Source organism: Cydia strobilella, chromosome Z (assembly GCF_947568885.1).
Source record: "Cydia strobilella chromosome Z, ilCydStro3.1, whole genome shotgun sequence".
NCBI lineage: Eukaryota > Metazoa > Arthropoda > Insecta > Lepidoptera > Tortricidae > Cydia > Cydia strobilella.
This window is the reverse complement of record NC_086068.1, coordinates 27,313,893-27,340,317: the sequence shown is the minus strand read 5'-3', so window position 1 is coordinate 27,340,317 and position 26,425 is coordinate 27,313,893. Positions and strand designations below refer to the sequence as shown.

At 38.7% G+C, this 26,425-nt stretch overlaps 1 protein-coding gene across 1 annotated transcript in view; it reads left to right on the top strand.

Moving 5' to 3' along the window:
• Positions 1–6,676: 6,676 nt before the first annotated feature.
• The window catches only part of LOC134754348 (uncharacterized), a 43,937-nt gene continuing 24,188 nt past the window's right edge, over positions 6,677–26,425 (top strand). Inside the window, exons 1-7 of the mRNA XM_063690630.1 lie at positions 6,677–6,756; positions 7,716–7,899; positions 11,889–12,121; positions 12,857–12,983; positions 21,252–21,441; positions 25,010–25,139; positions 25,903–25,984. Of these exons, the coding sequence (XP_063546700.1) occupies positions 6,712–6,756; positions 7,716–7,899; positions 11,889–12,121; positions 12,857–12,983; positions 21,252–21,441; positions 25,010–25,139; positions 25,903–25,984 (991 nt within the window). The 5' untranslated portion in view covers positions 6,677–6,711. The remainder of the gene's footprint in view (positions 6,757–7,715; positions 7,900–11,888; positions 12,122–12,856; positions 12,984–21,251; positions 21,442–25,009; positions 25,140–25,902; positions 25,985–26,425) is intronic.

Below are 26,425 nucleotides of genomic sequence, written 5' to 3'. Positions count from 1 at the left end.
AAAAAAACTTTCATTGAAGTGGGTTCAATAATAATAACAAAATCTATTCTAGTCGAATAAAAGCTAGAAAAACACCTCTTCATAATGTCCATGTCAATGATGTCATAGAATTAATAATGTAAAAAGTTTCGAATTCCATTCCTTAATACTTGTTGCTTTTCTTATTTTTTCGCAACTGTATTAAAAAACGTCGTTCGATACACGTGCGGATATGTCATTACTTCACGAGTACCGAGATATCTTGCCACGAGCCGTAGGCGGATGGAACGGAACGCCTGTCAAAGAAGAGGCGTTTTTTCTTACTGCAAGAATGTTTTAAGTTTCCAAAGGCAACATTCGATATTGTTTTTATAAATATACGATACACAAATAATCGTAAATAACGATATTTAGATAATAATAGTACAATGTTTTATACTTTCAATTGTTTCTGTCTTATAGAACATGCATTTGAAAAAAAAAAACATTGAAGTGGGTTCAATAATAATAACAAAATCCATTCTAGTCGAATAAAAGCTAAATAAATTTAAAGAAAAAAAACCGACTTCAATGGGGGATGCCGCTGAAAGCATTCTTAGATTCCAGACAATGAAATGAAGCAATTGTTGGCCAACCAATCACAAAGCAGATACGACGCAGCAGCGTGTTTAAGTAGACTAATTTGCATTGAATCGAGTCTCCTTAAACAAGAAATATTTTACTGAAATGTATGGTCTATTTTCAAAATTTTTATAATTGACTAAACCGTATCGATAAAATTCTTATGCTTGAGTTGGAAGTGCCATAGACTATCCAACGTTGAAAAGAGTAAGGTTGTAGTGTTGCATGTGAAGTCGTAATACACAGATTATACTCGAAGAGTAGAAAAATGTTTTAACAAGTTCTACAAATTCAACATAGCTTTTGTTAATCAAAAAATATTTTCTTAAGAAATCGAACGCTTTTCCACATTTCATGAGTATGCAGCCTGAAAATGGCATGGCCGGCAGTCGTGTGCCAGCTTTGAGACGAGGAGGCTGTGTCGCTCGTCGCTCCGTGCCTTCCTTGCACTATGTTCGCTTATGCACAAGCAAAGTGCTATAATATCGGAGTTATTGTGGCCAAAGAATAAATAACTGCAGAGCGCTGATTTGGTTGCGACGCGCCTTAGCCAGCGCAATACGGTATTTTGCGGTCTATTACAATGAATGTAATGATAATATCCATATATAATATACGTATGTTTGAGAAAACTTAATTCGAAATAAATAATTAAAAATTCTAACAAATATTATAATGTCATTCAAGTTTTACGTTTTGAATAATGCTCCATTCCATCTCGAAACAATAATTGATTTAACACACGCTACCTATTACCTATAACGTTGTTTGTATGTACAGTACCTGGTAAAACATTTTGTTTTTGTAGTTTTTTAATTTTAATCGATTAAGAAATAGCAAAACGGCCTATCGTATTTTTATTTACGGGTAAACTTACTATTAAGCCCGTCACAGAGGAGCGATAATCCAAAGAGGCACGGCCGTAGCATACTTTTCTCAAAGCCACTCGGGCCATTTTTAACGTCCTGTAATTTTACTTAAACATAATAAGTGTATCAGACTATTAATTATATGACTATATTTTAGTACTTCAGTGTCTAAGTTCGCTACAAAAAAATCATGAACATAACGTATTGTTTCACGGAAAGTTGAGTAATTCAAAAGTTTCTCATCGGAAATTGAATTACTTATACTCAGCATTTTTATAGGAAAGCTATCAGGTTATTTAGTATCATTTTAAAGCTTATTAAGTCTTCCTAAAATTGAGTACAAAAAAAACATATGTTATCGCTTTAGATTTTTTATAAAAAATAGTTTTTTACTAAAAATCAGTAATTATTTCATTGGGTCAACTTGGTGTATTATGTCTTCTAAATGGGTAAACAAAAAATTATTCAAAAAATATATATGAATCTTCATTTATTGTTCAACAATTATAATATTTAACTTTTTTCCTGATATTTATAGTTTTACCGTAATAAATTAATAAAACGGGCCATTTTGCGGCTAACTTTGGTTATTTTTACTAAACGGCTAAATCAATTAAAATTATTTTTAAACTGACAATAATGTTTTAATAGCTGACGGTCTTTCCACCGCGATACAACCGGCCGACGATTTGTTTTATTAACAAGATCATCTCAACTACCATCTGACAAAGTATGAAATGGGATGCGATGACTGAAATAGTTATTTACGATACAAGTGCGGAAAAGAGGAAATTCGAAACGAGTGGCGATAAATTAAAACACGACCGCAGGGAGTGTTTTAAATCGACACGAGTTGCGAATTACCTATTTGCACGTGTATCGGACATAGTGATGGGTCGTTACCAGTAACTTACTCAAAAGTGGGAATATTCCCGGTAATGCTACCAGTAACATTACCCAGATCGGTAACATTGAGTAACTTTGAAAAAAATATTAGAATTGTATATGCTTTTTTCGTGTTAAATACTTAATAAAATAATAATGCTATTATTTACAGTCATAAAACAGTTAAGGAATCTCTGAGAGAGTAAATTCCCAATGTTACCGGTAACATTCCCAATATTACCAGGTATTTTTCCAAAGTTACTGGGAACATTACTATCTGGAAATAATGATTAAAAGTGAAGACTGGAAATAAAGTAAAAGAAAATATGTGTATAAATCAGTTTAATTATTAGAATAAACCAATCAACATCTAAATATATAAAAGAAGAAACTGACTGACTGACTGACTGCCTGACTGACATATCAACACACAACCCAAACCGCTGGTTCTAGAGATTCCAAATTTGGCACGTAGGTTTCTTATAAGGTCTAGGGGTGCCCTAAGAAATGATTTTTTCAAAATTCACCCCCCAAGGGGGTTAAATGGGGGTTCAAAGATTGTATGGGGAAACAAGATTAGTTAGACTATTATATTCGAAACTTCACAGGAGTATTCCTAACGATAAATGAATAAACACGTGTTACAGGTTTTTTTGCAAATTCCCCCCTATTAGGGGGAAATGTGGTGACAAAGTCTGAAAATCAACATGGGTATTGTTTTTATGGTTTATCGGGTTGCTAATTAGGAAAACAAGAACGATTTTAAAATCCAACGTGACGGACGTGAAAAACCATCTCCCCTGTTGGGGTGCAATGGGGTTGAAATGTCTAAATATCAATATGGGTGTCGTTTTTATGGTTTTTTGGGACGTTAATTACGAAAATGGCATCGATTTTGAAATTGAATAATGTGCTCATGAAAATGCTTGAAAGTACTCGTATTTGTGCCAAATTGCAATTCAAACGGTCCAGTAGTTTCGGAGCAAATCGGTTGTAACAGACGGACCGACAGACAGCCACACGTGATCCTATAAGGGTTCTAATTTTGGTTTTGAGGTATAAAGACCCGCGTTATCCTAATAGATTTTTAAATTTGATTTGGTGCCATCTCGATCATCGTCAATCGGTACCTAGGCGAGTGCGGGCGGCGCGGCGGAACGGACGGGGTGGAAGGAGTACGTCATCGGGAAACTTCCTGCATCCGTAATGAGTACATTCAAGGTGCTACAAGAAGGTGGTTGTCGGTTTGCTTCTTATAAGTTTAGGTTTCCATTCTAAGTAAAATGCAAAACATCGTAAGTACATATATATGTATTCTACTTACGAACCATATTCCATATAAACCATCTTTTGTAAGTAGTTATAAAACCATATTTTCTCCTTCCCCTGCCTCCCCCGCAACCTGTACATTAGACAAAACGACATAGATTCTTAAATCACGCAGGCGAAGCCGCGGGACAAAGCAAGTTTTGTATAACGTTCCAAGTGACAAACGTCATTTTTGAGTTGTTGGAATTTCGATTTTATATTAATTAATCAAATTTGAAATTAGAGTAGTAGTAGTAGTTTATATATAAAATACTAGCTTTTGCCCGCGACTTCGTCTGCGTGGAATTAGTAATTTGGGTAGCTTATTTTTAAACAATCAGCTAGATTTATTGTTTCCCCATACAAACTTCCACCCCTTTTTACTACCTAAATTTTACCCGCTGAACATTCAGCTTGTGGTAGCCCCCTGGTGGGAGATCAGCAGCGTCTCCAGCAGAAACTTGGTCACCAAAGTCTTGCAGGCACCGAGTGACCCATAGGAAGTCACCTCCAGGTGTTCTACGTCTTGGAAAATTCAACCTGATTACAGCAAACAGTATCTACTGCACGTTAAGCGTGTGGTAGCTCTGGTCAGACGCCTGCTTCATCTGGCAGACCTCCAGGTGTTCCAGGTCTTGGAGAACTTAACCTGCCTACAGCATACTCTACCAACATCAGATTAAAGGAGTTTTACCCTCATCAGGTACATCCAGCAGCACTCCAGGTGTTCCAGGTCTTGAGCTATCTCCATCATACACTACCAACGACACGTTGAGCGAGTGTTACCCCTGACCTTTTGTACCCAGCAGCACTCCAGGTGTTCCAGATCTTGAGCTTTTCCCATAATACACTACCAGCGGTACGTTGAGCGAGTGTTACCCCTGATCCGTTGCACCCAGCAGCACTCCAGGTGTTCCAGGTCTTGAGCTTTCCTCATCATATACAACCAGCGTCACGTTGAGCGAGTGTTACCCCTGACCCTTTGCTCCCAGTAGCACTCCACATTGTCTTGAGCTTTATCCATCATATACTACAAGCAGCACGTTGAGCGATTGTTACCCCTGACCCGTTGCACCCAGGAGCACTCCAGGTGTTCCAGGTCTTGAGCTGCCTCCATCATACATTACCAGCGGCACTTTGAGTGAGTGTTAAAAGAGTGGAGAAGAGAACAGGATGACTTCGGGAATAAAAACTACTCTACACCCTCCCAAACAATTAAGACTATCTCCATATCAAATTTCATCTAAATCGGTTTTATTGGGTTCCATACAAATCTCCACTCCCCTTTTCACCCCCTTTAGGGTTGATTTCTAGGGTAAAACCTATCCTATGTCCCTCACGCAAAATAGGCGCAATAGTAAGACGTCGAGTTGCGGAAACCAAGCCCGCGAATATCTATCCTATGTCCTTCCCCAGGACCCAAATTATCTCCATACCAAACTAAATCAACCACAGCTACCAAATCGGTTCAGCGGTTATTGATTCCCCATACAAGTGTCAACTCCCCTTTCCATCCCCTTAAGGGGTGAGTGGGATAAAAAAGTATTCTATGTCCTTCCCCGGTGCTCACTATCTGTATACCAAATTTATAAAATTGATCCCATAGCTCTTATGCCAGCGAATTAAGAACTATGGGACATATTTTTGAGTAAGCAGTACTAAAAAAATAAGTTTTGAACCTTATTTTATCTCATATAAGTCATCACTATCATCAGTTTCGTATGTTACCGGCTTTTGGGAATGTTACTGGTAACATTGGTAACTTACTAGTAACATTCCCAAATGGAAACTTACTGGTAGCGGGAATGTTACCGCTGCCCATCACTTTCGGACAACGTTTTACAGTACATATGGCCCTTTAAACTTTCGACATATGCACGAAAAGTGCTATTTGCCGCACTAGTGCGAGAAAGTAGCACCATATGTACTGTAAAGATTTTTTTGCATGTTCATGTGACCAGCTGACGGTCCACCAGGATACAACCGGCTGATGATTTTTTTTATTCACAATAATATCTAAACTATCATCTGACACAGTATCAAGCGGGAGGCGATGACAATTTTTTTTGCGTGTTTCGGTGGCTGCCATTCCTCAACCCATCAACGGGGCGGCAGCTGACGTCCATAGGGGTTCATCATACATAGCCGTTAACCACTAAAAAAATAAATGAGTGCAAAGCGCTGATTTGGTTGTGGCGCGCTTGTAATATAATGATGATATTCCCACGTAATGTTTGAGAAAACTTTGAAGTTCGAAAAATAACACAAGTGTAGTAGTATATGTAGGTAGTAGGTACTTTAATTTTATAAGTTAACCATTAATGGCATTATTTATATTTATTTATTACGGATAAAAAAAACTGTATAAAATAAACGCACTGTACGCCTCAATTTAGTAAATACCAAGCTTTAGCTATAAATCTTAATCTGTCGATGTGACTTAGATATTTGTTTGTAAGAAACAGATAAAACACAAATTAACTAATTGAGGCTTGTAAAGTATAATGCATAAGGGAATATATTTTTATTATAATTTACGACCTCCACTAAACGCATGATCTACTCATACTCAAACAACAGAATATCTGCAAAAGATACACAAATACGAGGTATAGCGCCAAATGCCGCGCGCCTCTGGGGCCCAGTGGGCTGTAGCTTATTCTTTGAACATCGTTCCGCCGCACCGACATGAAATTCACGTACGATCGCAGTGAGCGGGGTGCGAGTACAGAGACGCTGAGACGCTCAAGCCCAAATCAGCGAGAATCGTCTTAAATAAATGTAAGTTTACTACTTAGTGTATAAAAAGTAATATGAAATGTTTGAATTAGTAACGATCGAACCAATTGTTCCTTTGAATGTATAAGATCCAGCAATAACAACTATGTTTCTATTTAACAATCAACTAATTAATTGCGTTACTTTTAACAAGCTGCTCGTTAACGGCCCCATCGAAGCAATTATTTTTTTATTGGGCTAATCAGCCCTGTAGGGAACTGTAGTTCCATCTGGGCGCCGACAAGCAGTACAGTAAGGTGGCGTTGAAGGAATGTGGCTTATTCTTTATGTAGTGTTTTCCATCGGGATAAATCAGGTAAAACTGTCTATGTACAACACAAACTATTCAGTAGCGATTAGGAGGTACCAGACAGTTGAATTTAATTTAATTACCTATATCTATAAATATTACACTACGAGTCTCCGGCAAGCTCGGCCTAATAGTTTCACCTTCCCATACAAACTGAGTTCCGTTCTCATTTTAAAACTACGTGTTGGATTGTAATAAAACTTTGCACATACAATGATATGAGGTATATCTAGGTCTGAAATTAAGTAAGTAATTTATATAACTCTAGTATATAAAACAATCGTAATAAAGCAAAAACAAGTTTTGTATGAAAAACTTAAATTCGCTGTATTTTTTTGCTATGGTATCTGAAGCTACATAAACTAATTTCAGACCTAGATATACCTTATCCTATTGTAAGTACTAAGTTTCAGAGCAATCTAGCTAGTCGTTTTACAATGAGAGCGTAATAACTTCGTTTGTTTGGAGAAACGAGCTTGCCGGGGAGTATTATTTATTAGAATGAATTCACATTCATAGTGTTCATACCCGGGTATGATATTAATCATATTAAATATGAATATTTTTTTAGGATTGCGTAGGGTAGGTATGAGTAGGTACGTCACAAATAGTTGTGTGTCGTGACGGGATCATTGGGATGTCATACTTATAATAACTAAGCTAAATATTTGAAGGGTTTGTCCCGGCTTCATGACTTTACCTAACAATACCTTACTCAAAATATTTATCAGTACGGTTTTTACTCACTATTATTTTTAGTCGCCGTACCGATAAATATTTTGAAATATGTCTCACGATAGTTTAAGTGCGAATACCTTACTCAATCATTATATATTTGCTACATGTTTTACTAGACCTTCCTTTCCCACATGTGATGAAATTAAACCTTAAGTCAATTTTAGAAAGACTTGACTTTACTTTTAAAGTTTTAGGTACCCTAGCTGTATTATGTTTTGGAATTACAGGGCCATGGACAAAAAGCAAAAAACAGCAGTCGAGTGCAGTCTCACGCGTTCACGGTGTCGCCAGACGAGATCGTACCGATGTTGCCCGACGAGGGCATGCAGATCAGCACCGTCATCGCCGGCCTCATGCCCGACTCCTTCGGGGAAATGTTCAACTTCCTCGACGGAGACAGCTTCGGAATAGGTTGTTCAACTGTCTTTATTGGACACTTGTTACCATGATCCAAGGAACTGCAGGCGTAGCGTAGGGGTATTAAGTACTATTAATATCACACTGCTTTAGCAAATAGCTCTTAACATCCTAAAATGGTATTTAAGAACGGATATATAATTTATTATCAGATAAGCAAATTAATACCGGTAGTGATCCCTAGATCCATGATCGCGATTATGTCCGATATGATAAAAATCGGTACCTACGAATGCTTTTTGTTATGTCGGACATAAATAATTTTTAAGAAAAAAAAACCGACTTCAATGGGGGATGCCGCTGAAAGTTCACTTATTGTTGATGGTGCACTCTTAGATTCCAGACAATGAAATGAAAAAGACAGCATCTTTTGCCTAATTATGTAGAAAAGGAGGTAAAACGACCCACTTTTCTAGTAGCATTTCATTTTTGTAAGGGTCGCAGTTCTAACCTAACCTAACCTAACCTACTTTTCTGATAGCATTTCGTTTCTGTAAGGGTCACAGCTCTAACCTAACCTAACCTACTTTTCTGATAGCAGTTCTGTTCTGTGAGAATCGCTGTTCAAAACCCACCCACCCACCTACCCCACTTTTCTAGTAGCATTTCCGGGTCCCGGTCTGGGTCCGGATCCGAGTCCGGGTCCGTGTCCGGCTGTCCGGGTCCAAGTTTGGGTCAGAGTTCGGTCCGGGTCCGGGTCCGAGTTAAGGTCCATGTTCAGACCCGGGTCCGGGTCCGAGTCCGGGTCCAAGTTTAGTTCTGGGTCCATAAGGAAGAAAACAAATCGCCAAACATGAATTATGTGTCATTGAAGAGTTCCATTCTGATCATCATCAGCAGTTCCACTTCATCAAATGTCACTTTTTTAAATGTAAATGCTGGATTTGTTGATGAAAATACAAAAAATCACTATATGTATGCCTTTTACATTTGAGGAGTTCCCTCGGTTCCTCGTGGGTCTCATCATCAGAACTCCAGCTTGACAAAAATATGTCTTAAAAACTTAAGTTGCTTACCAAACATAAAGAAGAGGACAAATCGCCAAACGAAAACTATGCGTCATTAAAGAGTTCCATTCTGATCATCATCAGCAGTTCCACTTCATCAAATGTCACTTTTTTAAATGGAAATGCTGGATTTGTTGATAAAAATACAAATATCATTATATGTATGCCTTTCACATTTGAGGAGTTCCCTCGATTCCTCATGGATCCCATCATCAGAACTGCTTTTTGACAAAAACGGGACCAATCTGTATGTATATACTTATAATCAAAAAAAGAATTTTTAAAATCGGTCCAGAAATGACGGAGTTATGGAGTAACAAACATTAAAAAAAAAAACCGAATTGAGAACCTCCTCCTTTGAAATCTTGAAGTCGGTTAAAAATGAGATGAATCTAGCTTGTGACAGTGTGTTACCCTACGGCTGAAAACGCCACAGTTGAATTCCCATTTTTAACCGCCTTCAAAAAAAGGTGGTTCTCAGTTTGACCCGTATGTATGTATGTATGTATGTTTGTTCGCGATTATCTCGCGTTAGGCTGAACCGATTTTGATGCGGTTTTCAGAAAAGTGTTTGTTACATTCTGGAGAAGGTTTTAGTATAAATAGAGCTGAGCTGATGCTGAACCCTGGCTGCTCCTAGTGGAACGCAGGTTTGGTGCAACATAGGCACACGCTGTTTTGGTCATCAAACGCGTCCTGATGAGCAATTGGGAGAGCAGTACCCACGATGGAGCTGATGCTGAACCCTGGCTGTACCTAGTGGAACTCAGGTTTGGTGCAACATAGGCACACGCTGTTTTGGTCTTCCGACACGTCTTGATGAGCAATTAGGAGAGCAGTACCCAAGATGTAGCTGATGCTGAACCCTAGCTGTACCTAGTGGAACGCAGGTTTGGTGCAACATAGGCACACGCTGTTTTGGTCTTCCGACATGTACTGATGAGCAATTGGGAGAGCAGTACCCAAGATGGAGCTGATGATGAACCCTGGCTGTACCTAGTGGAACGCAGGTTTGGTGCAACATAGGCACACGCTGTTTTGGTCTTCCGATACGTCTTGATGAGCAATTAGGAGAGCAGCACCCAAGATAGAGCTGATGCTGAACCCTGGCTGTACCTAGTGGAACTCAGGTTTTATTGCAACATAGGACACGTCTTGATGAGCACTTGGGAGAGCTGACCCTGACTGTACCTGTGTGGAACTCAGGTTTGGGGAAACATAGGCATCTACTGTTTTGGTTAACCGACTCGTCGTCGTGTGCCTATGTTGCAGATGGATCGATCAACTTTTTTTAACGGCCTTAAAAAAAGGAGGTTCTCAGTTTGACCCGTATGTTTGTGTATATGTGGGAGTGGGAGTGTCTAGGTAAACGAAATCTTAGTTACAATAGGAAGAAACATTATACCTATACCTAACTACGAGTACATTTCCAAATCGTTTAGCACCGAAACGTGAAATCGCCTACACTAGATCACCTACTAGCCCAAAACTATACGGGGAACCTAACTTTAAACAAACTAATATTTTAGCCCAAAATCTAAAATAAATCGCTAAAAAGTAAAATAAAATGAATAAATAATAAAAGATGATAAAAAATTGAAACAAAAAACTTCTAAGTATCACTAAAAAGTAAAAAATAAAATTTAATAAATAAAAAAATAAAAATAATTTAAAAAAATAAAAAAAAAAAAATATTAAAAGGTCCCTTAGAATCCTGAGTATATTATTTTCCATCTTGTTCGAGCCTTCTACACCAGGATATCTTAAATGTAAATTCACTATTGTCGCCCCCCGTCCAGGCTGTGAACTGCGTTCCTCCCGCTCACTCAAACTCTCCATCCCTTCTCACCGTACTGGTTTTATGTCCAAATCTTTCGCCGTTGAGGCAATCCGTCTCTGGAATTCCCTCCCTCTCTCGATTCGACAAGCCCCAAGCAAGCCTGTTTTTAAACGTCTACTCCGCAAGCATCTTCTGTCAGAAGAATTTAAATAATGTTCTCCATCTTGTATGTACTAATATGTATTAGTTTATCTTTTGTATATCATATAAGTATTAGTATTTAATCATAATTTTGTTAGTTTACGTTATTATGTTTATATATATATACATAATATTTGACTTTTTTTTGGTTCTATTTCTCGTTATAATTTATGAATCTATCCTGCACCAACATTTATGTCTCTGTTTGACCTAATAGTTGACTGGTAGAGAATGCCTTTTGGCATTAAGTCCGCCATTTGTACATTTTTCTTTGCTTGTGCAATAAAGTTTAAATAAATAAATAAAAACAAATAAAAGAAAAAAGAAAATAAAAACCAAACAATAAGTAAAAGCTGTAATAATTTAATTTAAATTCTTTTTTAAAAAAAGGGAACCGCCTTCAAAAATCCAACCCACTGAAAAGCACAAAATAATTTTTATATAACCCTACCCGCTATCCTTGTCCAGTCCCTATCTCGTCGTAAAGAAAATTTCTGCCAAAAAGTAATTAATACCTAATAATAAGCAAATTAATAACCATACGGGTAATGACTTAGTTTTTGAAGGCGGTGCCAAACCAACAAAAACTTTCTTTGCTGCCAAATAGAAAAAGAAATACGAGAAGTAGTTCGTGGTGCAAGAACTAAACATGTCTTTTTTGTTGGTTTGGCACCGCCTTCGAAAACTAAGTCATTACCCGGATGGTTATTAATTTGCTTATTACTAGGTATTAATTACTTTTTGGCAGAAATTTGCTTTACGACGGGATAGGGACTGGACAAGGATAGCGGGTGGGGTTATATAAAAATTATTTTGTGCTTTTCAGTGGGTTGGTTTTTTGAAGGCGGTTCCCTTTTTTAAAAAAAGAATTTAAATTAAATTATTACAGCTTTTACTTATTTTTTGGTTTTTATTTTGTTTTTTCTTTTATTATTTTTTTCTTTTTAATTTTTTTAATTATTTTTTTGTTTTTAATGTCTACATTGTGTGTTTAGGTCCCATGCACGAATTCGTATATGGCTGGCAAGCGATCGTGAATACCATGAGTATGAAGAACAACGTAGAAGTGCGCAAGCGCGCGGGGATGCAACGGTTCGCGCTGGCCGGCATCAACGGCATCACACTGACCTCGCACATTGGGGTGACGGAGATCATGATTAACGGCACCAGGACCTACTGCTTTGGCGGCGTGTCGCGGCCCCCGGGCCGGCGAAGCGTCATATGCAAGGTTACTTCAGTTCTACATCTACCTGTTAAAGTCATGCGTAGGTAGGTAGGTAGCTAAGCATCGGGGCGTCGATAAGTATATATATTTTACTACCGTCAAACCTTTTAACTGCCCCGGACAATGGTTTCTATGGTGAATAACACGTTTATTTTTTAATGTTGAAAAACCGTTCTTAATAAGTTGTCTGAATGGAACGGAACGCCTGTCAAAGAAGAGGTGTATTTTCTTACTGCAAGAATGTTTTAAGTTTTCAAAGGCAACATTCGATATTGTTTTTATAAATATACGATACACAAATAATCGTAAATAACGATATTTAGGTAATAATAGTACAATGTTTTAATATTTACAATTGTTCTGTCTTATAGAACATGCATTTGAAAAAAAAAAATTCATTGAACTGGGTTCAATAATAATAATAACAAAATCTATTCTAGTCGAATAAAAGCTAGAAAAACACCTCTTCATAATGTCAATGTCACTGATGTCAGTGTCACAGAATTAATAATATAAAAGTTTCGAATTCCATTCCTTACCTGTTGCTTTTCTTATTTTTTCGCAACTGTATTAAAAAACGTCATTCGATACACGTGCGGATATGTCATTCTTCACTCGTCCCGAGTCCCGAGTCTTGCCACTCGCCTACGGCTCGTGGCAAGATATCTCGGTATTCGTGAAGTAATGACATACTTTCCGCACTAGCATCGAAATGGACTATTAAAATTGTGTTTCCAGGGTGCGATGTACCAAGAAGGAAGATTTTCGTGTAAAGTTCCGTATCTTCGCTTCCCAACAGTTACGGGCTACAAATACTGTATTGATAAATATGCAGCGGTGAAGTCCATGGACGGCACCTACAAAAGTAAGTTGTCTGCAATGCTTCTGACAATAACACTATAATTATAGTCACTACTACAATAGGGTCAGTAGGCGGATATTGGGATATATACGAATAGATATGTACAAATAACATAAGTAGTCTTATTTTTAGGGTTCCGTACCCAAAGGGTAAAAACGGGACCCTATTACTAAGACTCCGCTGTCCATCTGTCCGTCCGTCTGCCTGTCTGTCACCAGGCTGTCTCTCATGAACCGTGATAGCTAGACGGTTGAAATTTTCACAGATGATGTATTTCTGTTGCCGCTATAACAGCAAATACTAAAAACAGAATAACATAAATATTTAAATGGGGCTCCCATACAACAAACGTGATTTTTTTGCTGTTTTTTTCCGTAATGGTACGGAACCCTTCGTGCGCGAGTCCGACTCGCACTTGGCCGGTTTTTTCGCCCTGTCCGTCTGTCTGTTTGTCCGAGGCTTATTTGCTCCGTGATCGTTAGTGCTAGAAAACTGCAATTTGGCATGGATATATAAACTTATATTGACCGGGATATAGACCGTGATTACCTTTTGTATTATTTGTGAGCTCCCGATATTTCGACGCAGTTTCATGCATCATGTTCACGGGTGACTGAAGATAGCGGGTGGGTGTCAAAGTTGTGTAGACAGCGCTCTGTCTACCCTCATTCTTGCGCGTCGGCTGCGTTCACTTTCAACGTTACCAACGGTCGCATTCACACTTGTTGGTCCGGTCGCGTTCACACTCGTTGGTCTGTCCAAAAGTGAACGCAGCCGACGCGCAAGAATGAGGGTAGACAGAGCGCTGTCTACACAACTTTGACACCCACCCGCTATCTTCAGTCACCCGTGAACATGATGCATGTAACTGCGTCGAAATATCGGGAGCTCACAAATAATACAAAAGGTAATCACGGTCTATATCCCGGTCAATATAAGTCTAGTGAAACTAACCGTGAATCATTCAAAACTCTAATGGATATATAAATCAATAAATCCGACAGTCGTAGAGTAAAACCTAAAAAAATATGTTGTTTGAGGGTACCTTCCCTACATGTTCCAGTGGGGGTGTAATTTTTTTTCGCTTCAACCCTACAGTCATTGGATAGGTCTTTAAAAACGAATAGGGGTCTTCAACAAACACTTTTTGATAAAGTGAATATTTTCGGAAATAATCGCTCCAAAAGAAAAAAAATTGGGTCCCCCTAACTTTTGAAACATGGATCCAAAAATATGAAAAAAATGGTAGAAATAGAGCTTAATAAATACAACAAATGAAAACTATAGCGGACATGATCAGTTTAGCCGTTTTTGAGTTATCGCAAAAAGTCTCTCCTTCGTAGTAAAGAGACGTACAGCCACAGTTAAACGTTATTAAGGCGCTAGTCGCTATTGTTGGTCGTAAACTCTTACTTTCTAGAGTATATATCTGCTTAACGGTTCAACAAAAAATTGTGAAAAAAATATGTATTAATCTACATTTTATGTACAACATTCCTAACTTTTGACTTATTCCCTGTGACTTATAGTTTCTCCATAAAAGGAACATTACGACAGGCCGTTTTGCGACTAACTTTGCTTATATCTCCTAAACGGTTTATTCAATTAAAGTTATTTTTAAACTAAAATAAATGTTTTAACAGGCACTACAAATGCAACGTTTCATAATGTTAAAAAATAATATTTTTTTTAAGAAATCGAATGTTATTCAACACGAAATGTGTATGTGTGCGTATGTAGCTTGAAAAAAGCGTGGCCGGCACGCCGGCAGTCGCTGTGTCGCTCGTCGCTCCGTGCCTTCCTTGCAATATGTTCTTCTACGTTCTATCTGTATGCTTGTGCTGAGCCCAAGTGCAAAAAAATTGGAGTTATTGTGGCCAAAGACTAAATAACTGCAGAAAGTTGATTTGGTTCTGACGCGCTTTAGCGCGCTTAACACCGTGTTTCGCAGCCTATTATTACGAAAATAATGACAATATTTCCACTTATGTTTGAGAAAACTTCATTTGAAATATAAAAATAAAAGTTTTGTAACATGCGCGGACATATTGCCATTTTTACGTTTTTAATAAAGTTCGATTCCTAACAAAACAATAATTAATTGATTAATATAGGCTATCAATTTACGTTGTATATAGTTATTATTTATTTTCAAGTTTATTTATTTTTAATTATGTTGGGAGATTAGGTATATAGGTTATAGGTTTTCGCGGGCTTGGTTTCCGCAACTCGACGTCATATAATGCGCCTATTTTGCGTGATGGGTTGACGGCACTACTCTTGCCAACCCAACTCTTCCAGGAAGCCTAGCAGACCCTTGATGTTGCCGACGACTTCTGGGAGAGACCCCGGCGAGCCGAGGTATTGTGCCCGGTATTCTGCCACCCCTGGACATTCGAGGATGACGTGGGCGGCTGTCTCTTCTGCCTCCATGCATGCCCTGCAAAGGGGGCTATCTGTAACACGCATGGTTAGTAAGTGCTTGTTTAGTGGGGCGTGGCCAGTTATAGCTCCAGTTAATAGCCGGAGCTGTGGCCTCTTCAGCAGTCGCAGCCCCCGTGACAGACCTGGGTTGATCGTCGGGAGGGCTTCTTTCGCCTGTCTGCAAGTACCTAGATTAGCCCAGTAGTGTTGGTGTTTTACCTTGGTGTTGTGTCGCAGCATGTTCCGGAGCCAGGCATATGGCAGAGGTAGGATTGGCTCAGGTCCTGCCACCTTCAGTTCCGAGCTTCCTCTTGCTAATATGTCGGCTGCATCGTTACCTCGCGAGTTGCTGTGTCCTTTAATCCACTGCAGAGTTACGCTATTGGTGGTACATACCTCTGACAGAGCTTTGTGGCATTCGTAGATTAGCCCTAAGGTCAAAGTATAACTTTGCAGGGCTTGTAGTACCGACCGACTATCGAAGAGTATGCGGATGGGGTAGTCCAGTACTTTCCTTGAGACGATTGCGTGTGCTGCCACTATGATGCCCATACATTCTGCCTGGAAGACTGTGTTATGTGTACCAAGTGGTGTCGAGATGTGTATGTTTAGGTCCTCTGAGAATGCCCCAGCGCCAGTGCCTGACCTTGTCTTTGATCCATCCGTGAAGATTCTCAGCTCCCTTGGGTTGAGTCCTTCACGGGGTTCCTCGTATAATTGTATTTTGTACTTTTTGTCGAAGACGAATTGCCTGGGTATCCTGTCAGTCACCGCCTCAATTAGCGGTTCCTTACCTATGGCCTCGTAGAGGATCTCGGTGTGTGCACCCTAGGCGGTCTCCAGAGATTAGATTTTTTGAGACGTACCGCCGCAGCTAACGCTTCCTGTTGTATGAGGAGGTGCAGCGGCGGCAGGCCCAGTAGGGTTTCCAGGGCCGCAGTTGGTGTTGTCCTCATGCAGCCCGTGGCCGCCATACAGGCCAGCCTCTAGAGTCGTTGTAGTCTAGCTTCCACTGTGGATAGTTTGGTGCGTGGCCACCATACTATCGCGCCGTAGCTTATTATTGGTCGTATGATTGCCTGTGTCAGTCCCCAGGTTTTACCCACCATTCTATGACATTGCCAGAATGCGATTGTAGCTTTGTCAATTTTGCCGTTTAAGTGATTACTCCAATTTAATTTGCTGTCGAGTATTACCCCTAAATACTTTACCTCTGCAGATAGTTGGAGTTCTGTATTGAACAGTTTGGCAAGGCGGTAGTTTCCCAAATTGCGTTTGTTGGTGAACATAACCAGCTCCGTCTTGCGTGGATTGACTGTGAGTTCGTTGTTATTGCACCAGCGCTCCACGATGGCTAGTGCAGAGCGGGTAACCTCGCATACCGTACCTGAATGGTTGCCGCTCGTTAGTATCACTATGTCGTCGGCATAGCCGATTGTGTAGTAGTGATTGTTGTTTAGTGTAGTGATCAGGTCGTTCACCACACCACGTAGGTTCCATAGAAGTGGTGATAGGACTCCGCCTTGGAGGCATCCCTTTGCCACTAGTGCCTGTTGTGTCTCACCTGTCCCGAGTTTGATGATTCTCTGGCTCAACATGTTGTTTATCCATTTGGTCATAACTGCATTCGCTCCGTGCCTTACCAGTGCTGCTGTTATGCTGCTGAACCTGGTCCTGTCGAAAGCTCCCTCTATATCAATGAAGGTTCCTAAGCACATGGACCCGCTTTTAATCGCCACCTCGATTTTACTTACCACTGCATGAAGTGCCGACTCTGTCGATTTGCCAGGGCTGTAAGCATGTTGGTTGGGATGTAGGGGCACATTACTCAGCACCCTTTCCCTCAGATACCTGTCGCACAACCTCTCCAAGGTTTTCAGCATGAAGGAGGTCAGGCTGATGGGCCCTTTAGGATTTAGGATCTGAGTAGTCGCTTTTACCTGGCTTTGGTATGAAGATAATTTTGACCTCTCTCCATCGTTTCGGCACGTATCTGTGAGCCAGGCAGGCGCGCAGAACGGTGGTCAGCCTCAGGGTGAGATGTTCCCCGCCCCATTTAAGTAGCGCAGGGAAGATCCCGTCCATTCCTGAAGACTTGAAGGAGTCAAAGCTGTTTATGGCCTACTGCGTGCGCTGCAGGCTGATTACCTCGTGTGTCTGTAGCCACTCGTCCTCTGTCGGAGTAGTCTCCTCTTCCTCCATACTCACTGGGTGCGATATAACGCAGTCCGGGAAGTGTGTTTGCACCAGGACCCGCTCCGCTTCCTCCGGTGAGTTGGTGAGAGAGTTGTCTGGCTTACGCAGGGATCCTAAGGTAATAGTGGTGGTTGATGATGAAAACGAACAGTGACAAGTAAGAGTAAATTGATATTCTTTTATAAGCTAATAATAAATGAAAGTAGGCATAATCCAAATAGAAACTATTTATAAATAATGACTTATTTACAATTGATTAAGCCGTTTAGTAAAAAGACCAAAACGGCCTGTCGTATTTTTTTTGCGAAACTATTAATTAAGGCGAAAGGAAAAATCAAACGTACTACTTACCACCACAACGATAATATGAGTACCTCTGTTATAACGCAATAGTTAGTTCGAATTTTACAAATGTTTTCTTGTTCAGATACGAATAGACCTTGCATTTTGTGGAGGTGGTAAATTATTATAATAGTAAATAATACCTCTTTAATTCAGAAACTATATACTTACTTACTGTTACGGTCTAGAGCGTATTTCTTGTAAATGGGTAAACAAAAAAACCGGCCAAGTGCGAGTCGGACTCGCGTTCCAAGGGTTCCGTACATGACATAATTTAAACAATGTATTTTTTATGTGAAACGTGAGTGAAATGTCTTTAAAAAACCCGTAGGGGCCGGATCACAAACGAAGTAATTAAATCCGACTCACGCTTCACAACACATTTCTAGTAGGTTTTCCTGTAATCTATAGGTAAAGGTCTATCTTGTGTATTTTTTTCAAAATTTTAGACCCAGTAGTTTCGGAGATAAAGGGTAGGGAATGGTCATTTTTTGCCTATTTTTTGAATAACTTCTAAACTGTTTGTCATAAAATTATAAAAAATATATATTTGAGATTCCCATAATGAGCTCTTTCATTTGATATGTAACACGATATAGTTTGAAAAACTTTATTTTTTAATTTTCTCATTTACCCCCTAAAAGTGGCCCCCGTGTTTAAAATTCATTTGTTTACGTAACATGTCCGTCTTTGGGTCACAAACTTACATATGTATACCAAATTTCAACTTAATAGGTCAAGTAGTTTCGGAGAGAATAGGCTGTGACAGACGGACAGACAGACAGACAGACGCACGAGTGATCCTATAAGGGTTCCGTTTTTTCCTTTTGAGGTACGGAACCCTAAAAATTATGAAAAAATATATATATGGATCTTTATATATTGTTCAACAATTATAACATTTAATTTATTTCTTGAAATTTATAGCTTCACCGTAATAAAAAAATTACAACGGGCCATTTTGCGGCTAACTTTGGTTATTTCTACTTAACGGCTAAATCAATTAATATTATTTTTAAAGTAACAATAATATTTTAACAGCTGACGGTCTTTCCACCGCGATACAACCGGGCAACGATTTGTTTTATTAACAATATCATCTAAATTCTAAACTACCATCTGACAAAGTATAATGAAATGGGATGCGATGACTGAAAAGATTTTTTTTACATGTTCATGTGACCAGCTGACGGTCCACAATTTAGTACATACCAAGCTCTAGCTATAAATCTGTCGAATTGACTTAGGTATTTATTTGTAAGAAACAGATAAAACACAAATTAACTAATGGAGGCTTGTAAAGTATAGGTATAATGCATAAGGGAATATATTTTTATTATAATTTACGATCTCCACTAAACGCATGATCTACTCATACTCAAACGACAAAATATCTGCAAAAGATACACAAATACGAGTATAGCGCCAACCGCGCGCCTCTGGGCTGTAGCTTATTCTTTGAACCTCGTTGTGGTAAATTCACGTACGATCGCAGTGAGCGGGGTGCGCGTACAGAGACGCTGAGACGCTCAAGGACACATCAGCGACTATCGTCTTATAAGACGATTAAATTGGTTTTTAAAGTTATTTGGCATTACACATGTAAATAAAGTAAAATATATGATAAAGATCGCTTATTTTACTCATCTCAATTGTTATTACTATTTAATTTATGTAAAACAGTTTCATTGGCTGAATGAGCAATGCTATTGGCTGTTTTAGAACGAAAAAGTAAGAGGCGATCCCGCTGATTTTCATTAACAAATAATTTTAAAATTACTGCAATTTCCTAAAATATGTTTTTTCATAAATATTGCAATTCAATATTTTTCGAAAGTAAGTAAGTTCTAAGGAAAAAATCATGGCCATACGTCTATTACTTTAATTAAGTACTGATTATGCAAATTTGTCTTAATCTTGTTGGTTTCCTCTTATTCGATATGAAAAGTAGATTGTTTAACTCGGGTGAAAGGCACCAAGCATAATTTCATCCCTTTGTTAACAATCTTCTGTTGTTATACTGCTGTTTTTAAATAGTTATTTGTTATACAAGGGTGCAAAGTTGTATTTTACCCGCGAGTGTGGAATTGAAACATGAGCAAGCGAAAGGATTCTATAGTTTAACCACGAGCGAAGCGAGTGGTTCTTAAATAGAATCCTGAGCGTAGCGAGTGTTTCAACACACGAGAAGTAAAATACATTTGCACCCGTGTCTAACACAAAACTATAGCGAGGAAAGTGCAACATCCACAGGCGTTAGATCATCTTCATCACTGGAATCACTAATTTTTTTACGATATTATAACAGAAAACACTAGAAATTCTGATTTTTACGTGAGTCGGTGAGAAGAACAGTAAAAGTTTTGTTGACAATGTTGACATTTCTGTTCTGACGTATGAAATGTCAACGATGCGTTTTGAAATTGCATCGACTCAACTTGTGCGTTCAGGATTATATTTAACATCATTATAAAAAATCTAACGTATCTTATGGAATTTTAAGGTTTATGACTTAAAATTATTAAATAAAGCTAAATTTGGTATTTTTTATTAGATTCTCAAACCATTTATTTCATGATAATTAATATCGAACGAACCATTATTATGAGCGTTTTACGTTTTGTTATCTGTCAAGCTACTTAAACACGCTCCATCCAAGGTCAAATTACTTTCCTCACTAGTGGATAAAATGCGTTTTTCCCTGCTTGTTTTAAAGGATAATAGACGGCTTTCCGAGCTAGTGAGGGGAAAACCATATTTGTATATTTACAGTTTTTACGTACTATTTAAGTGTACTATTTTAGTTATAATTTTGGATATTTTTAAATGAAATAAATATTATCTTATCTTATACTAATGGCTCCAGTTTAGCCTAATTGTGACGGAAGGGTAACTACGGAACCTGAGCATGGCCCGACGTTCTCTTGGCCGGTCTTTATTTGCATAAACAATTAAGCATAAAAACAAACGAACAGGGGGAGAAAGGACGGAAACAAAAGAGAGAAGAATTAAGCATAAATCAAAGAAGACTACGTTCGGCACGATCGCCTTTTAGGTATACATATATAAAATGGATGTAAATTAAGTACAGGTATACATATATAATATGAATGTAGTTTTATGAGTTGTACCTAAGTACCTACGTAAACCCTGCGAATCCAAATTCGCAAACAAAAATATTTATATAATTATCAAACATTCATTGTTAATTTTGCTTAAGCTGAAACGGAGACGCTTCACGGTTGGTCGGTCTATAGGTAAATAATAATGATAATTTAAAATCAATAAGTAATTAAATTTTATTTCCAGAAAGTTACTGTGCTCGAGGTGACGTGGTTCCCAAGTTCCATTACGACTATATTTGTGAGCGCCGGGAGATCAGAATAAAGAAAATGAACATGTCGGATCCTAACGAGCGATTCAATATAAGGAACCCCGTCGTGAGGAGAGCGGAGTATTACAGGGCGCCATACGATATACTTAAGGCTTGCCCCGACTGGTAACATACTTTTTAATACTGTTTCTCAAAAAGTGCTACTTTTCGTGGCTGTTTAGCGTGCGGAAAGTTGGTTTTCGCGAACTAGTGCTTTTTACTTTCCAATTTTTTTAAATTTTTACTTGTTCCAATTCATGACTACTTATTGATGAGTGTTAATATTAGTTTACTTTAAACGTCGTAATCAACATAAAAACCTACTGTTAATGTAAGAATACGAAAAATATGCATTTTTAATATTTTATTACTTACCTTTTCATCATTATAAGTATTATAACACGTTTATTTTTTAATGTTGAAAAACCGTTCTTAATAAGTTGTCTGAATGGAACGGAACGCCTGTCAAAGAAGAGGCGTATTTTCTTACTTCAAGAATGTTTTATAGTTTCCAAAGGCAACATTCGATATTGTTTTTATAAATATACGATACACAAATAATCATAAATAACGATATTTAGGTAATAATAGTACAATGTTTTAATATTTACAATTGTTTCTGTCTTATAGAACATGCATTTGAAAAAAAAAAACTTTCATTGAAGTGGGTTCAATAATAATAACAAAATCTATTCTAGTCGAATAAAAGCTAGAAAAACACCTCTTCATAATGTCAATGTCACTGATGTCAGTGTCACAGAATTAATAATATAAAAGTTTCGAATTCCATTGCTTACTTGTTGCTTTTCTTATTTTTTCGCAACTGTATTAAAAAACGTCATTCGATACACGTGCGGATATGTCATTCTTCACTCGTCCCGAGTCCCGAGTATACTCTTATATCTCGGTACTCGTGAAGTAATGACATACTTTCCGCACTAGCATCGAAATGTACTATTATTTTCTTATTAAGGTTTTGGACACTTAGGTAGGTATCCAAAATTCAGCGAAGTGCGTAGCGTACCACCTATATATTTTCGCGCGCTTTATGTTTCTAATATTATAACTAAAACTTTTATTGTTATTTAGTCTATTCGATGCTGTCAATTGGGTAGTTTCCACAAGTTGAATTTTATAACTAAATCTAGTTAAACAGTTAGAAAATGAACAATTTATCACAATAAAAAAAAAGAATTACTTCCAAATAAGAAAAAAATAATGGTACCATTCGATTCCTTACATTTTATTAAAAAATATATTGTTGAGCAACACACAATATTCATAAACGCAATATTCTAACGACTAAATCGCAATTTCCTTGTTTTCCACGGCTTCTAAGCAATAGCGACGTTACATGGTGACGTCACAATGTAATAAAATAAAATAAATAATTTTTAAGAAAAAAAAACCGACTTCAATGGGGGATGCCGCTGAAAGTTAACTTATTGTGGATGATGCACTCTTAGATGCCAGACAATGAAATAAAAAAGACAGCATCTTTTGCCTAATTATGTAGAAAAGGAGGTAAAACCACTCATTTTGATTCTCAATTCGGTTGTTTTTTTTTTTTTTTAATGTTACTCGATAATTCCGCCATTTCTGGACCGATTTTGAAAATTATTTTTTTGATTGTAAGTATATATATACAGATTGGTATATATATACTTACACAACCGAATTGAGAACCTCCTCCTTTGAAATCTTGAAGTCGGTTAAAAAATAAAAATAAAAATATCGTTTATTTCAGGCTTTTAGCCCATAATACAAATACATGACGACACAAAATAATAATAAAAGCAAAATTAAAAAGAATGTCAACAAAGATTACTTATAAAATATTACTTAACTAAGTATATACCCTACGTCATTTAGCCCAGTTATGGGACACTGGTGCATGCAATGACAACCAGTGTCCCATAAATGGACCGTCAAGACTGTCGGCGACGACTGCCAGCAGGGCGCTGCCGCTGGCGCGCACATGTAGCGCTGCTGAGGTAGGGAGGTGTCACTTCGCAGTTTAGGTACATTTGGCCGGCGCGCCTCCCGGGCAGGAGTATGGCAATGGGCTGCCGCTCGACTCGCGCAAAATTGAAAATGCATAATGCCTTCGAAACCTAAATCTATAGATATTGTTCTGTTTACGGATGTGTGAATAAACGGAAGAACAAGGAAGCAGAAATAACATTTTTTTTTTATTCCGGACTATATTGACCGATATATTTTCAAAGAAATAAGTACTTCTGTGGCATAACTACTTCCGTGAGAATCAGACATACCATCCCCGGATAAAAAAACTGTTTACAGAATCAACGTTTGTAATTCCTACATATTTGTCTTAAAAATAATAAATAAGTAGGTATAGGTACAAAAACGCGAGTATAGGTATAATTTTATACCTAAATCTGACTTTTGTAAAGGAGTGAATTTTCTGTACGGTAGTACTATTAGTTATTCTGTGACCATGCGCAAGAGAGCAACCTCAGCCACAGAATAACTAATAGTACTAGCATGGTGGCGTAAAAACAATCCACACGCGCCTCCGCAAACATTCCTGAGGCGCTGCAAAACCTCGGCAAAATTGTATTGAACACGGAGAGCGTTGTATGCCTTCTGCGTGTATTTAACCCACAGGCTGCTCGTGTAAAAAGTGGTACAATATGCACGGAAAAGTGTAATTTTAACGTTTAAAGAACAACGAGCAAACCTGCGGGCTATCATATTGGCTCGGACTGACAACGCTCTCCGCTCCCGTAACCCGTTCAATATCTTCGTCGTCCCTAAGGTCGTCAGTTAGCACATGGCCCAGGTATTTGAATCGGTGAACACGCTTTAACACGGGGTCCCCCGCTGAGATGTACAGGAGGTATCTCAGATGGACATTTAGTCCCCGCTCTGAAAATCATTAGCTCGCTTTTCTTAGCGTTATATTTAAGGCCGTGACTCCTGGCAAACTGCTCGCAGAGACTAATGAGTTCACGGAGACCTCCAACAGATGCGTAGTCTGCGTAGCTAATATTGTTGAAGCAAACCCCGTCAATGTGACAACCGACATGACGGCTGCTGAGCACCTCAATCAGATCGTTAACGTACAGGTTGAACAGTGTGGGCGAGCTCAGCCCCCCTGTAATGCCAATTTGTATGAAGCGTTTCGTCAGTAAGTGCAGGTGCCAGACTTTGACCATCATTTGTGACTTTTGTATTGCTTTAACACAATGGGTCCCATACAGACATTTGATCCTCGAAACAAACCTGACCGACTGATACCATTAATAATAATTTGTGGAATACCCTATTAATGTCGTAGTTTATTGTCGGGATTTATCCAAAAAGTCGCGTTACTTCTTCTTCCTTTATATATTATGACAAAGGAAAGTGACGCAAACCCACTTCGCAAACCGAAACCGCGAAAGGAATAGCCGCTACCTATAATAGAAATAGAGAACCTTATATTTACCTGCATATTTCCTAGTTGATTGGAAATATTGGGCCGATTCATCCTTCTTCTTACATTCATTGAACTGTTTGCCTTGCTGGTTTTATACCTCTAAATAACATTGGGGCCTTTGGTACTTTATCGTGTTCGTCCACGATAATGACACGATTTTAAAGTCAGGACAAGACCGTGGACCACTACGATAAAATATGACAGCGCCCATTGAAACACTGGCCGATAATTGTAATGCTACACGAACAGGTATGGGTGCAATTTACGCATATCTCCAGAATTGGCCCACGCTGAGCTGCCGCCGGCGCTCCTACGAGCCAACGATACCGAGTTCATCGCCCACGGTGGCAAATACTGGCTGGCCCTCTATTACACACAGGTGACATAATAGGGTAGACTGGGGACAATTGAAACATGTTAGGATTGAAACAAGTCAAATTTCTCGAAAACTACAATAACTACGCATGAGACGCAATACTCAGGCCATGCGGTCAGCCATTTTTGAATCTTGGGCCAATAATGCTCAAGCGCGCAGGCGACGCGGCAGTGTTGAGAAGCCGTTAAATTTTTTTGCAGTATAAAGTGAAGTACCTGTGCTTGCATACTTTTTTGTTTACGTGTGTATTTTGAGTACTTGTTTTTTTTTGGGTTTTAAATGGAAATCATGGAATATGTTATCTGCCATTAAACAGCGATGGAGTGTTGTTTCTAAATAATATTTGACCTTTAAGTTAAACTTGCGATGTGGGGACGGTAGAAATAACCGACTATAAGAATGGTAGTATTTGTATACTATAGTATTTGTAATGTTTATGATTGAAACATTATAACAGCTTAATACTGGACAATACGGCATTATAATTTAATAAACAATATTGTAACATACGCGTCACATGAACGTCATTCAAGTATGTAGTTAGTTAACAAAACTACTGATCATAGTCTGTGCATAAAGTGAGTCGACCACGACTACACGGAAACGCCCACTTGCCATCTCCATCCTAGTCCGTGATTCGTCCCGTATCACGTGCTTAGTATTCCGAATTATAAATATAAGAGTAAAAAGGCAGAGGGGTATAAAGCCTGTTAATAAAAGTTTGTTACTCAATTATGTTGTCTTTAATATTTATTGCAAATTTCAGCTTTCGACGTACGCAATTTACTTCCAAGCGCATGCTGAGTACCCTTGGCAGTCCAATAGAGCAGTAGTGCCGGCCGATAAAGGTAATTATTCTTAAATTCTAGCACACATAACCGCTGCACCAGTAGCCATTCTAAAGTGGGGATTACAACTATTATTATGCGATGGTGGGGCCCTTACGTAAATAGCTGTTTCGGCTGTTTATAGTGTTCATTCGGTAGGTATTTAGTTGGACCAAATTAACAGCACAGACTGTTCATTGACAGTACGCCAGCACAGGCACGACGCACACGCCAGCCTAATCTGCTGGTCGCTTTCACTGCGGCCCCGAAACCAGGCCTCGCTCAAAGGGGCTAACCAGGCTAGGGGTCGTGGGGTCGGATAATGGCCGGTAGCGATAAAGCTGGCCTACGCCAACACCAGACGCACACCCGTCCCCAAAACGACGACGAATGACCGCCCCACAAGGTGGGGCTCGACCCGAAACAGTCTCCACAGCAGGGATGCGGAAGAAACCCCTCACA